Source organism: Malus sylvestris, chromosome 10 (assembly GCF_916048215.2).
Source record: "Malus sylvestris chromosome 10, drMalSylv7.2, whole genome shotgun sequence".
NCBI lineage: Eukaryota > Viridiplantae > Streptophyta > Magnoliopsida > Rosales > Rosaceae > Malus > Malus sylvestris.
The window spans coordinates 12,661,857-12,675,398 of record NC_062269.1 but is presented as its reverse complement, the minus strand read 5'-3'; the positions used below and the strand labels follow the sequence as shown (position 1 = coordinate 12,675,398).

At 39.8% G+C, this 13,542-nt stretch overlaps 1 protein-coding gene and 1 pseudogene across 3 annotated transcripts; one reads left to right on the top strand and one right to left on the bottom strand.

Annotated features, from left to right (window-relative positions):
• Window positions 1-254: 254 nt before the first annotated feature.
• On the top strand, window positions 255-9,217 carry LOC126587317 (probable N-acetyl-gamma-glutamyl-phosphate reductase, chloroplastic). 3 transcript variants are annotated; one of them, XM_050252353.1, is made up of 14 exons: window positions 255-508; window positions 753-902; window positions 1,219-1,326; window positions 1,598-1,684; window positions 1,783-1,833; window positions 1,942-2,013; window positions 2,263-2,382; window positions 2,589-2,649; window positions 2,750-2,830; window positions 3,040-3,119; window positions 3,215-3,304; window positions 3,927-4,055; window positions 4,172-4,301; window positions 9,011-9,217. In XM_050252353.1, exons 1-13 carry the CDS (start codon window positions 455-457, stop codon window positions 4,277-4,279), a joined length of 1,191 nt encoding a protein of 396 aa, XP_050108310.1. In that variant the 5' UTR covers window positions 255-454; the 3' UTR covers window positions 4,280-4,301; window positions 9,011-9,217. The 3 variants fall into 3 exon arrangements, 1 of the variants encoding a protein (XP_050108310.1); XR_007611028.1 differs by having other exon boundaries at window positions 256-508; window positions 4,172-4,342; XR_007611029.1 differs by having other exon boundaries at window positions 256-508; window positions 4,172-4,342; window positions 8,994-9,217.
• Window positions 9,218-9,895: 678 nt separating this feature from the next.
• LOC126584244 (uncharacterized) lies at window positions 9,896-11,594 on the bottom strand (annotated as a pseudogene).
• Window positions 11,595-13,542: the final 1,948 nt, after the last annotated feature.

The following is a 13,542-nucleotide window of genomic DNA, read 5'->3' as shown; positions in this document are numbered from 1 at the left end:
ATTATAAATAATATTAGAAACATATATATTGAATAATTATGTGTTATATAATTTATAAATTCTATATATATATATATATATATGATTATATTTTTGAGTATGGTACGGTAGTACGATTGTAATAATATCGAATACTAAAATCGTCTAATAAAATTTTAGTTGCGTATAATACCGTGCTATTATTGATTGACACAAAATCTATACGGTAAGATGATAATTCGGTTGACACAATAATTTGATAGTAAAATCCACCCTAAGTGGGAGAAATGATCGGTCATCGTTGAATTAGGAAAATACTCATGACTTAGGTGAAATGAGTATATGAAATTTGATAAATATAAAAACTAATATCAGAATAACGCTCGAAGAAAAACCCGTTTTGGTAGAATTTGGCATTCGTCTGAGCATCTAATCCTTCAAGGCCGCTGCGTTGTAGCAAGTTTCCGACAGAAGAATGAACTCTGCGACTTTCAGCTCCACTTTTCTCCGAACCGGCTGCCTCCGCAAGGTCTCTACTCCTCAACCTATTAGCTATTTGTTTGTCCTCAGAAATGCCGCAAAAGAAAAACCCAGTTAAACCCCTGCATGGTAAAATTTCAGTGAATTAGAAACTTTGGTTTGTTGGGTTGAGTGTACGATAGTTAAACCCTGTAAAATTTCATTGAATTAGAAACTTTGATTTGTTGGTTTGAGTGTTTTTCATCGTACAAGACTACAAGTTGAAGTTTGTCGTTGAAGTTTTGAAATTGCAGGAATTGCAGGACGGGGTGAACAATTTGAAGGCCGATACGCGCAATGCAGGGAAGGTGTTTGTTAAATGTTACGTGAAAACGAAAACCCAGAAAGCAGAAAAGGATGTTCGGCTTGGTGTTCTTGGAGCCAGTGGTTACACTGGTTCTGAGGTATAAACCCTTTTTTAAGGGTGATTAGCTATAATAAACATATTTGACGTTTTTGAGCAGAAATGATCTGTCGTCCTTGTATCATTGTTGTGTTGTCGTTATGCCATTGTTTTGTGGTAGATATATCGTTATTGAAAAATGATCTGCAAGCCAAATGTCAAAATATGTTTATTGCTTCTAATTGGCCCTTTTTAAATCATTTCTTCCTTCTTTTTTTAATATATTGTTAACTATGTATGAGAATTGAATTGGGTAAGATAATGAGATTCTTTTTAAACTGCCTTGTAATGAACTGAGATTATCTTTCTTTTGGAAGATTGTTCGGCTTTTGGCAAACCATCCTCACTTTGGCATTACCTTGATGACGGCTGATAGAAAAGCTGGACAGTCAATAGGGTCGGTGTTTCCGCATCTAGTTTCCCAAGTAAGTTTTGCTTATGATTAATGTGTTTTCTCTTAGGGCAAAGACTTGGATTAAGATATGATGAGGGTTGGGGTAATTCATTAGTAGTTGTCATTGTCTTTCTCCTTATATCCTCATAAACCTATGCTTCATATGACATCTAACTCGTTAGTTTTATATGTTGTAATGGTAAATTAATGGAGTTTCAATCGTTTGATGGTGTTACATTTTATCATGGCATAATATTTAACGCTTTAGAATTACATTGGTGGACTTTTATTTGTGTTTGCAGGATCTACCAAAAATGGTTGCTATAAAGGATGCTGATTTTTCTGATGTGGATGCTGTTTTTTGTTGTTTGCCACATGGAACCACACAGGTTGTTTCTTCTTTCCTCTATAGTTGTCAATCCTTTCTCATTTTACTGCATCTGCTCCTCAATTTCTAACATGCACATGTTTAATGTTTCAATTGCAGGAAATTATCAAAGGCCTTCCCAAGAGTTTAAAGATTGTTGATCTGTCTGCTGTATGCATAGGATGACTTACAGTACTTTTGGAATTTGTTGGTGGCATTCTACTGTATATTTAGCTTCCAAACTTTCTTATTTTAATGTTTACGTGATGGTATTTTCAGGACTTCCGTCTACGAGACATATCTGAGTATGAAGAATGGTATGGTCAGGCACATAGAGCACCAGAGTTGCAGGTAGGATAGTCTCCTTTTCATATCAAAACTTATATGGAATTACTAAGTCCACCAACCCATACTCTAGGAATAAATTGAAACCTCAACTTTTGATAAAAAAAATATTGGCATGATTAATTTGTTGTCATAAAGTTCATTTTGGTTTCGTAGAAAATGTATATACGAATAAAACTCAGGCACCATCTTGCTCTTATTTCTTGAACTTTTTGCTCTGCTAATTGTAAAAAGTGTTTATCTTCTTGGTTTCAGAAAGAAGTTGTATATGGTTTGACAGAGATTTTGAGGGAGGAGATAAAAGGTGCACGCGTAGTTGCGAACCCTGGTTGTTATCCAACTTCTGTTCAACTTCCACTTGTTCCATTGATCAAGGTGTGTGTCTTATATATAAGTTCTCAGAACACTCCCTGTTTGAGATGTAAGAATGTGGCTGAAATACAAACCTATATACAGACAGGAGAGCACTGTCACTCATTGATAATCTTTAGAGGCAATACCAAATGCTATGTCTTGACTCTACACTCTAGAAACCATAAGCAAGTATGCCTTATGGCTCTCGTATTTCATTTTCCTCGCAGGCCAATCTCATTGAACCTAAAAATATTATTATTGACTCGAAATCTGGTGTTAGCGGAGCAGGTTAGGATTGGATTGCAATTTGTAACATTTCCATGCAAAATTTTACTCGATATACTCTTAGTGCTCCATTGTTGACTTCTACAACCTGTTAATCATCCAGGACGTGGTGCCAAGGAGGCAAACTTGTACACTGAAATAGCCGAGGGCATATATTCTTATGGTGTTACTCGTCACCGTCATGGTAAGATTTTGAATTTTAAAAAATTTATATTTTAACTTCTTTGACAGAAAAAACAATCACTAGATATTCTTGGTACTTACATGAAATTATTTATTTGTGGAAGGATTCTCATGAATTTATGAAGAGCTAGAAACTTTAAACACTAAAGATCATGTGTGTTTTTTATGTAATTGCATAAGGTAGTGACCCAGATCATTTTTGAAATTCAGTTCCGGAAATTGAGCAGGGACTATCTGATGCTGCAAATTCAAAAGTAACCGTTAGTTTTACTCCACACCTAATGCCAATGGTAACTACTACACTCATATGCACTTAGAGAATCCATATTTTCCGATTCATTCTTTGCTAATAAAGGACTAAGCACTATTGTATTTTGTCGTTTAGAGTCGTGGTATGCAATCAACTATCTATGTGGAACTGGCTGCGGGGGTAAATTTCAAGGACTTAAACCAACAGCTGAAGTTATCCTATGAGGTATACTAGTTAATTTTTTTTCTTCTGCTGGTTGGGTACTTATCTGATCGGTCTCTGATGATCAGGGTGAATTAATTAAAGTCACTGCATTGAGCTCTAACTGCAGGCACTCTATCAGAAAGTTTTTTTTATCCACCACTTGCAGTAGTCTGGTTTAATAATTAAAAGTAATTGATATTCCTGTCAAGCAAGAACTTTCCTTCCATAAATTCGCACAAGAGATCTTAGATAACAATAACCTGAATTAGTTAGCAGTTATTTGCATTAGTAGCTAGACTATCATGGCTTAACTATCTGCAGGAGTTATGTGTTACCTGGTTACTAGGATTGATGGTTGAATTACTTTTTCTTTTGGCTGAAACACTCTTGTGTAAACAGCCAATGCCAAACCACAGAATATTGAGTGTGAGACTCCTAGTTGTACTTATCTGATTAATAGCACATAAGTCATATATATCCTTTGGCCCTTAATCTCCTTGCAGTGCAGCGGTAGCAGTAGGAAGCACTTTATTCTTGTGTTCATATTGCTTAGATGCCTGTATCATATATGTTTTTCTCTACTCGTATTGGTGTGATGGATGAAAGTATTGGTTATTCTTTTCCAACTTTTTTCCTTTTTCAGGATGAAGAATTTGTAGTTGTATTGGAGGAAGGAGTTGTTCCTCGTACTCATAACACTCGAGGATCTAACTATTGTTTCATCAATGTCTTTCCTGATCGAATTCCTGGGAGAGCAATAATCATTTCTGTTGTATGTTTTATGTTCTCCATCCTTGCGTTTGTGACAATTTAGGCTTCCAAGTTCCATGTGAGTCTGAGCGTATTTTATTATCGGCTGACAATCAAGCTTTTGAATTGTTGGTGCAGATTGATAATCTTGTCAAGGGAGCTTCAGGCCAAGCCTTGCAGAATCTTAATCTGATGATGGGATTTCCAGAAAACACAGGGCTTCTTTATCAACCCTTGTTTCCTTAGCATATAAGTTCATCGCACATGAGTAAGCAGACGAGTCTAAACTACGACTTCCTTTTTGGCTAGGTAAACTCAATTTTATCATCTCGGTATTTTAGCTTTTGTGCAAAGAAGGAGTAGCCGAAATTGAAGGAAAGATGAGAGAAAATCGGTTACGGTGGTTTGGACATGTGCAAAGAAGGCCTACTGACGCTCCGATTAGAAGATGCGACTATGGGATAGAGGTTCAGGGCCGAAGGAGTAGAGGAAGACCTAGGAAAACTTTGGAAGAGACTCTAAGAAAAGACTTAGAGTACTTGGATCTAACGGAGGACATGATACAAGACCGAGCACAATGGCGTTCAAAGATTCATATAGCCGATCCTACTCAGTAACTTGGATTTTCCAAGTCTCCAACCGAGAAGTTTTCCTCACTCGGGAAATTAAGGGAATACTACCTCAACCTACATGCTCCACTCACAAAGCTTCAACATACAAGCTTCAACAAAAGAAAATTCAAAGAACTTAGCGAAGAAGGCTTTGATGTATTTAACACAATACGTTGAAATGAAGGAAAGCTATTTATTGATATCCCCGATAAGTCACAAATATGTACATATACATGAGTCAAAACAAACAAACAAGAGGGAACCTTCACAAAGGTTGCTTAGGAGAAGTCTCAGCAGTCGGTAGAGCCCCAGAAAGAGAAGGCACCGGAGGGGGATCATTCGGAGCCTCAGTACTGGACAGAACCCTAGAAGGAGGAGGCATCAAAGGTTGATCATTTGGAGCTTCATTACGCGGTACAGCCCCAGAAGACGAAGGCAATAAATGCCTTTGGAACAAACCCACAAATCTCTGATGATCAAGTAAAACCTGACCATCAGATTCCTTCATCTGGTCAAGCTTCCTCTTCATGTTTGTAGCATAGTCATGTGCGAGCCGGTGCAACTGTTTATTCTCATGCTTGAGCCCTCTAATCTCCTGTTTGAGATTCATCACTTCAGCCGCCAATGATTCAACTTGGCGGGTTCGAGCAAATAGGCGTTGGGCCATGTTAGACACAGAACCTGCACACTGAACACTGAGAGCCAGAGAATCCTTAACAGCCAACTCATCAGACCGTTTGGAAAGTAGTCTGTTATCTTTGGGAGTGAGAAGGTTCCTGGCCACTACCGCATCGGTCATATCATTCTTCATCATGGAATCCCCAACGGTAAGAGGACCAGTAGGGGAGACGAAGGATGGGCGCCATATGTTGTCTGGAGAAGGCGTGGCTGCCTCTTCAACAAGGTTCAAGTCAAAACGACGGTCGGAGGGGTCAGATATTTTCAAAGGTGTTGAAGAGAGAAAGGGTCGGACAAATCAAGATCTTAGAAGTGTAAGAATGGAGCTTCTATTGGTGGAGATTCAATTGTGCTTTGGAACTTAATGCCAGCCTTTATAAAAATCTGCACTCGACGGAGCTTCAGAAATCGAAGAGGCATTTGCTTTCTCAAAAGCTGGGCTGCTAAGAGACCACGAGACGTTTGCTTTCTCAAAAGTTGGGTTGCTCAAAGACCACGAAGGCCTATCTCAGAAATCGAAGAGGCGCTTGCTTTCTCAAAAGCTGGGCTGCTCAGAGACCACGAGGGCCGATCTCAGAAATCGAAGAGGCACCTACTTTTCCAGCCTTGTCAGCACCTGTCAGCTTTGCGGAAATTATGGGCATTATGTCGAAGATTTCTGGTGAAGTAGAAAGCACATGAATCTTACTGTTCAATCACCCACTTCCCACACGCAACATTAGCTCATGGGTACCACAGATAACTTTGCCAAAGTTCTCTGACAAAGTTGAGACACGTGAAGCGTGCAGCTCCCACTACACCGCTCTGACCAAGAAGGGTAAAAGAATAGCAAAGAAACAGCACTAACAAAGTTTAGACACATAAATTTTGAAGGTCTAGCTACCATATTATTACCCACAAGGGTAAAGGAACAGTACTACTGCTGAATAATTGGAAAGTCCCTGTGTGTCAACCTCTGTGCTTCGTGGCAAGATAGACTAGCAAACATGCCCAACCTTTTCTCACATTCGAGAAAACATTCCCAACAAGATTGCTTGCTCCAAAATCGAAGAGGAACCGCCCTCCGAATCTCGAGAGCCAGACTCCCAACATGATTACTTTCTCAAAAATCGAAGAGACACCGCTCTCCGAATCTCGAGAGCCAGACCCCTAGCAGGATTGCTTTCTCAAAAATCGAAAAGGCATCGTTCTCCGAATCCCGAGAGCCAGATCTCCGACAGGATTGCTTGTTCGAAAACTGAAGAGGCACCACTTTCCCAACTTCAAGAGCCGGATCTCCTTGGATAAAGCTTGTCTGTAATCTTTACACGCAACATTAGCTTTCTAGATACCACATACCACTTTTTCAAAGTGCTCTGACAGAGTTAAAACATGTGAAGCTGGCAGCTCCCACTACCGTGTTATGACCAAGCAGGGTAAAGGAATAGCATTACTACTTGTTAGGGAGACTCCTATATATGTTGACCTCCATCCCTAACAAACAGGCAGACCTGCAAAAATGCTCAACCCTTCCTCATATCTGAGAGGGCACTCCCAAAGAAGCTTTTCGAAATATTCACCTTTCTTTCCCCCCGATAATACCTCTGCAAACAAGCTATATTAGAGCAAGAATATCTCATATCATCAGGGTTAAAAGTAAGAGTATCCCATATCATGTTTTTTCCCTGTCTTTTCCTTTGGCCTTGTTCTTACCTGCAAGACAAGGAGAAAGAGAGCAATCAGTCAGCACTTGGAATCAAACTTCCAGTCAGGAACTGACTGCCTGGAACCCCTTTCTTGATTACTTACCTGGCATTGCTCTCGAGTACTCATCTTCAACATCTTATGCTTCCAGGGAAGATACCGCATCTGCCTGATGAACAGATAGGGCAAGTGAGAAGGATACAAGGAAGCATGTGGAGACAAGCGTAACAGCACACGTGCCGATACATCCACTACTCTGTCAAAAGCAAAAGTATCCCATATCAGCAGGGTCGAACGTACTATAGATTTGGAGGAAACCAGAAAACCCTCCAGCCCAGTTCAAGAATAAGCCTGTGGAAAGTTACTTCTTCAAAAGCAAAAGTATCCCATATCATCTCTTCTCATTTTTCTTCTCTTTATTCTTCATGCTGCCTGCAAGATAGGGAGAATGTGAACAATCAGCCGGAACTCGAAATCAAAGTTCTGATCTGGGACTGATTGCTTGGAGCTCTGATTGCTTACCTTGTCTGTCACCTCTTTCAGCAGATTCCCTAGCTCGGCGACTTGGAGGACTCCTACTACATGGTTTGTATCGCGCTTGACCAAGCTTGAAACTACAAGTAAGCTTCAAGTGAAATTGATACATTACCTTGTGCATCTCCACCAGTTAAAGATACCACCCCTGGATGGAGGAAGAGTACTTCCAGAGAAGATGCCACATCTACGTACGAGACAGATAAGGCAAGTTAAGACGATACCACACTCCGGTACTTAGAAGTTTCGTGATTACGAGATAATTCTCCCACAATATTTCCTAATGTCATTTGTACTAAATCATTCACTTGTACTCACTAAAAGAGAGCTTGAACCTATGTACTTGTGTAAACCCTTCACAATTAATGAGAACTCCTCTATTTCGTGGACGTAGCCAATATGGGTGAACCACGTACATCTGGTGTTTGTTTTCCTATCTCTATCCATTTATATACTTATCCACACTAATGACCGGAGCAATCTAGCGAAGATCACAAAAATCGACCGTTTTCGCTACCTAGGATCTATCTTGCAAGAGAACGGAGAATTAGATGGAGATCTCAACCATAGAATACAAGCTGGATGGATGAAGTGTAAGAGTGCATCCGGTGTGTTGTGTGACCGTCGTAGGTCACTGAAGCTCAAGGGAAAATTTTATAGGACGGCAATAAGGCCAGCGATGTTATATGGCACATAATGTTGGGCGGTGAAGCATCAATACGTAAACAAAATGGGTGTAGCGGAGATAAGGATGCTTCGTGGGATGTGTGGGCACACGAGAAAGGATAAGATTGTGAATGAGGATATCCGAGGTAAAGTAGGAGTAGCCAAAGTTGAAGGAAAGATGAGAGAAAATCGGTTACGGTGGTTTGGACATGTGCAAAGAATGCCTACTGACGTTCCGGTTCGAAGATGTAACTACGGAACAGAGGTTCGGGGCCGAAGGGGTAGAGGAAGACCTAGGAAAACTTTGGAAGAGACCCTAAGAAAAGACTTAGAGTACTTGGATCTAACGGAGGACATGACACAAAACCGAGCGCAATGGCGTTCTATGATTCATATAGCCGACCCCACTTAGTGGAAAAAGGCTTTGTTGTTGTGGTATTTTAGCTTTTGTCCATTGTATACTGCCATCCCTCCATTTTGGCTTCTTGTTATCCTAGTAGCTTCTCTTCTGCATTAGTGTGATTACCATCACCATTTTGGCTTGCTCCTTCATGACATCTTGTATAATACCATAACAACGTCGGGCAGGCTCTGTCGTTCATCGTTCATTGTCAGAGTCCCAAAAAATATATAGTGCTATTGAGAATATCTCGACTTTCATTTCCTCATTCATATTCATATAACCTGAGATGGAATGTTTTTCTGTTTTTTATTTTTTATTTTTTATTTTTTTGGTACTTCTATGATTGTATCTGGGCTTCTACATTACCTTGGCTGATAAGTTGCAGTCCATTGATTATTGCAGGTAGTTGTGTTGAAAAAGTTGTTTGCAAGAGCTGCATGACTATTTCTAGGACTTTACTTTGGTTACACAAGTTTAGAGTTACCTTTTGACCTCCAATATTTGCAGATTTTAATTCCAAATTGTAATTTTGCGGATAGAGTTTTTTAATGCTGATTTTAATTTCTGGTTTGATTAAATAAGTGAAGGTAACTATGATTACTGTGTCAACTTGGAGTTGTAGAGCAGGGATATTTTCTAGAGTATCCTATACTCCGGAGAACAAAATTATCGTAATTGGTATGCTTTTACTCCAAAAAAAAAAACATTACTTTTTCCAACCCCCGGGGTGGCTCAGTGGTTGAAGACGAATTTTTGGCCTGAATGACATGTTTTGGGTTTGATTCTTGCCCTTGGTGAATCGCACAACGGTGGTTGGGGAGGTTGGAATGCCTCTGTGAGTCTTTCTGGCCTCCGAAAAGGTGGACTGCCGTGGTGAAGCTACAGTTGGTCCCCTTTTTGTTAGAGAATAACATTGTTTTCTCCTGCTGTAGCCCTGGTGGGATTGTGAAATATATATGAGCTCGTTTGGATGTAATTTTAAAATGATTGAAAGCGCTCTTGGTGGAAATATTTTTAGAACTAATCCTGAGTAAAAATGCAAGTAAATCCTGGAAAAACACTTAGTGCTTCCTGGAAGAAGTACTAATTAGTGTTTTTTGCAGAAAGCACTTCAAATACTTTTGGAATCCAAAAACATTTTTTCTAAAATCGTTTTCAGTTATTTTAAAAGCACATTCAAACGAGCCATATGTTAGGCTTATTTATCTAAACACCTTATGTGCTTTTACCGTCACACTTTCCTTATGCCTTCATCTTTGTATCTCCGTCTCCCGTTACCTCCTTCCGTCAATTGTGTTGCATGCGCATTTTACCAATTTCAGTAATAAAATAATGCAAACACCACTTGCAATACCAACAGGTACAGATTCCTTGATGCGTTGAACATGGAACATAAAAATGAGATCCGATGTTCCTTTTAAGAAGCACAGCCTGCGCTTCAAACATATCCTCAACACTGCAATTTTGTCTACTAGAAACACCAAATGCTAATTTGTTCGCTGGAACTCCTTGATCAAAGCCAAATTGACGAGCGAACCTATTAGGAAAGTATTGTTCTATCCAAAAGTGCTCACCAATTCTGACAGGAAGCTTTGTAGTGCGAACACAGACCAAAAATTCAAAATAATCATCAGATAGGTCTTCGTTATCCATCAAAGAACAACCTTTCTCTTCCACAAAAACAGTTGGGCGATAAATAACAGATTTGTCATTCCGAAAAATAAACCTTGCATGAGATATACTAACCTCCCTGGATTCAATACCCGCATATCTCGCTAATTGAGGATAACCTTTAGGAAAATCACTATTAGGACGAGATCGGTATAAATATGGAAAATGCTCCCTTAACCAACCAACAATATAATGAATAGGCATGGAAATATATGTGAATCCAGGTCCCCTCGAACAAGAAACAATATCCCCAAAACCATGATAAATATAGCCAAGAATAGTTGGTGCAAGAAAGACTTTAGAACCCTGTGCCATCAAACAAGCACGGGAAAATTCTCGGGTCTCACTTTGCTGCCCTTTAGTGGCAAAACAAATCTTCAAAGCCAAAACGCCAAAAAAGCAACCAAGGCCCCTTCTTTTGTGACTTCCAGCAGGATTTTTTGCTCATTCGGGGACATCCGCTTATTTTTCTCACCATAACCCGCATAAATTATTTTTCTTCGATAAAAATGGTCCAACCATTGATTTCAAAATATTTGCTTTTGTCCATAAAATTTGCACAATTGGGAATGAATTCTTAGAAGTTCAGGAAGAGTAGACGGGTAAGCTTCTTTTTTGCACAAATCATGATTTGGAGGAATAAACTCTTCGTAAGGAGCACCGAGAATTGGTAAACTACCTATCACCTTCAAGTCATATAATGAAATACTCATTTCTCCATTTCCCTGGTGGAATGTGTTGGTCAAGGGACCCTATAACTCATTAAAAGCTTTCCATACATTAGAAAAGTACCCATAAGGATAACGAGACACTGCCACAGCGCCATAAATATCCGCTTGACGTGGAACACTTGCATAAGTTCGTACGGTAGCTTTTGTCCACTCCAACACACCAACCTGAAAAGTAGCACAACCTGTGACTTTGAAATCCGAACCCCAATCTGTCTTCTTCTGAATCATTCTGTGTAGAAGCGAGAAAAAATCAGAGTCAACCTTAAACTTGGTGTCTCCATCAGCCTCATTGTTCACTTTCATCAGGGAATAGGCTTGAAATAGGTCGCCTTGATTTCGGCCAACTTTACTAGCACCATCCTCCAGAGTAAATTCAAGACGACCAGAGTTCACTCTGGAAGGAAGAACCATGTGGGAGGATCATTGAAAGATAGATTGTAGTTAAATGAAGCCAATGGGGAAGAACGCATGTACCCTAGACCCGTGGTAAACTTTTTTCCGGCCTTATCAACAACCCGTTGGACACAAATTTGGCTATCTGCATTCATTCCCTGAAATATAAAATACGGGTCAATATACAACATGGTCATATCAACCCTTATACGCTAAAAACAATTTCACGCATAAGGCTTGAATGGGCAATCTGTTGAGCAAAAAAAAAAGGGGGGAGTCTGATGCATTGAAAAACAATAAACGTCATGCATGCTGGATTACGAAGAGGCCAAGTCCAAATATCATTGAAAAAAAAATAATTGTCATGCATGCCTGATTACGAAGAAGCCAAGTCTATCAAAAACTATATTTGTTCATAGGTGCTGCACAGCAGCTGTACTTGACCAAAAGTTAAAAGCAACAGCCATGCTTGAGTAATGGTACAACTATTTACTGAAAAGTATACCCCCTGTCTCCCATCTTGGAAGGATTTGATTTGTCATGTATCCACGGTACGAGCCCAAGAGAGGACTAATCACTAGTCTTTGGCATGAATTTGGATGCATATGTGGAACAAAAAAAAAATAAAAAAAAATAAAGATGCATAAAGCTGCACATCAAAACTAAAGGGATAAAAAAATCCCACCATTTTGTACGAAGATATCAGGCAAGCTTCCAAAGCAAAGAGTCTCCACCAAAAGACACCTGCAACAAATCAAGAATAAAAAATATATATATATCGAATGAAGTTGCGGAATGTTCATTCAAATCCAAGCGAAATGAAAAAGTACGAAGCCTTACTGACCGTTCTGTTCTTCTCTCCAAAAAATAACGAACAGTAAAGAATGGTACGGGAGAAGCTCATGTGGAAGAACTGATCAAAAGAAGTTCAAAAAGGGTTTGGAACTTATCTAAAACTATTAAAATGGGGGAATTCGAATTCTCTTCTCTGTTAGCCACTTAGCATGAGATAAACCCCTAAATATAAAATAATAAAATAAAATAAAAAGAAGTTCGCAACAAACAAACTTCTCAAAAGAAAATAGGAATGCTGCCCACGTGAAGAGTTTAGACTTGGAAATCCAAGTCGTACAATGCATGCATATAATGTCCCCCATCAAATTAAATTCTTTTTTTCAAACACATTGCCCTGCCAAGATGAGACGACTTCACTTTCAGTCAAAGAGAAGTAACATGGAACAAGGACTTCCCATTTTTTCTGCAAAACGTGGGAGATTGCACAGTTAGTGGGATAGGTAAAGTGGCGAAAGACATGGCCACTATCTCCCCCACGTAAAAGCTCTAGAGCCCTCCTAGGATGCCTATAAATAGGCATCAACCGCTATCAGAAGGGGAGAAGGAGACAAAAAAAAAAAAAAAAAAAGAAAGAAGAGACTCTGCAGAAATTAGGAGAGAAATCAAAGAGGTGAATTGCTGCGGAAATTCAACGAGAAAAGGCAAACTGAGAAGAGGATAAACAGGAGCAGGAAAAGCTACAAAGCATTCAAAGGTATAGCCATTTCATTCTTTTTAATCTCTTTCTGGGTTGGTTCTTTCTTCTGCTTTGTAGGAGGAAAAGAAGCACTTTGCTTCTTCAAACTTGTTCATTCCCCAACGCAAGGAAAAAGAGGAGCTATGAAAATTCCAAAAGCAACCACCGACGTAAGTCTGTCTGAACAACCATCGACGTCCACGCTGCAGATTCAAGTCGTTGATCATTAACACTTCGACAAACACCAATGAAGACATTTGCAGCACAGTCGCTGACGTTAAACGGAAGACCAAAAAGACGTAGCAACCATGACGCAGTCCTCCTCCCTCTCTGCCCAACTCGCCGCCGAACATCACCACTTCACATAACACCAACGGCCACAGTAACCACGCCGTCCTCCAGCCTAGCGTCACAGCATGCTCCATTTTCTCGTCGACAGCGTAAAAGAAGGTGGCCATGAATGAAGTCCTCCGCCGTGAGAACAACAACGGTAGTGGTTGCCGAAGTTGAGATGGTTGCTGCTGCTCCTCCATTTTAGGAGCTCAAGTCAAAGAATTTGGCCGTTACTACTATTCCGTTTTAGGAGCTCATTGGAAACTTCGAGTGAA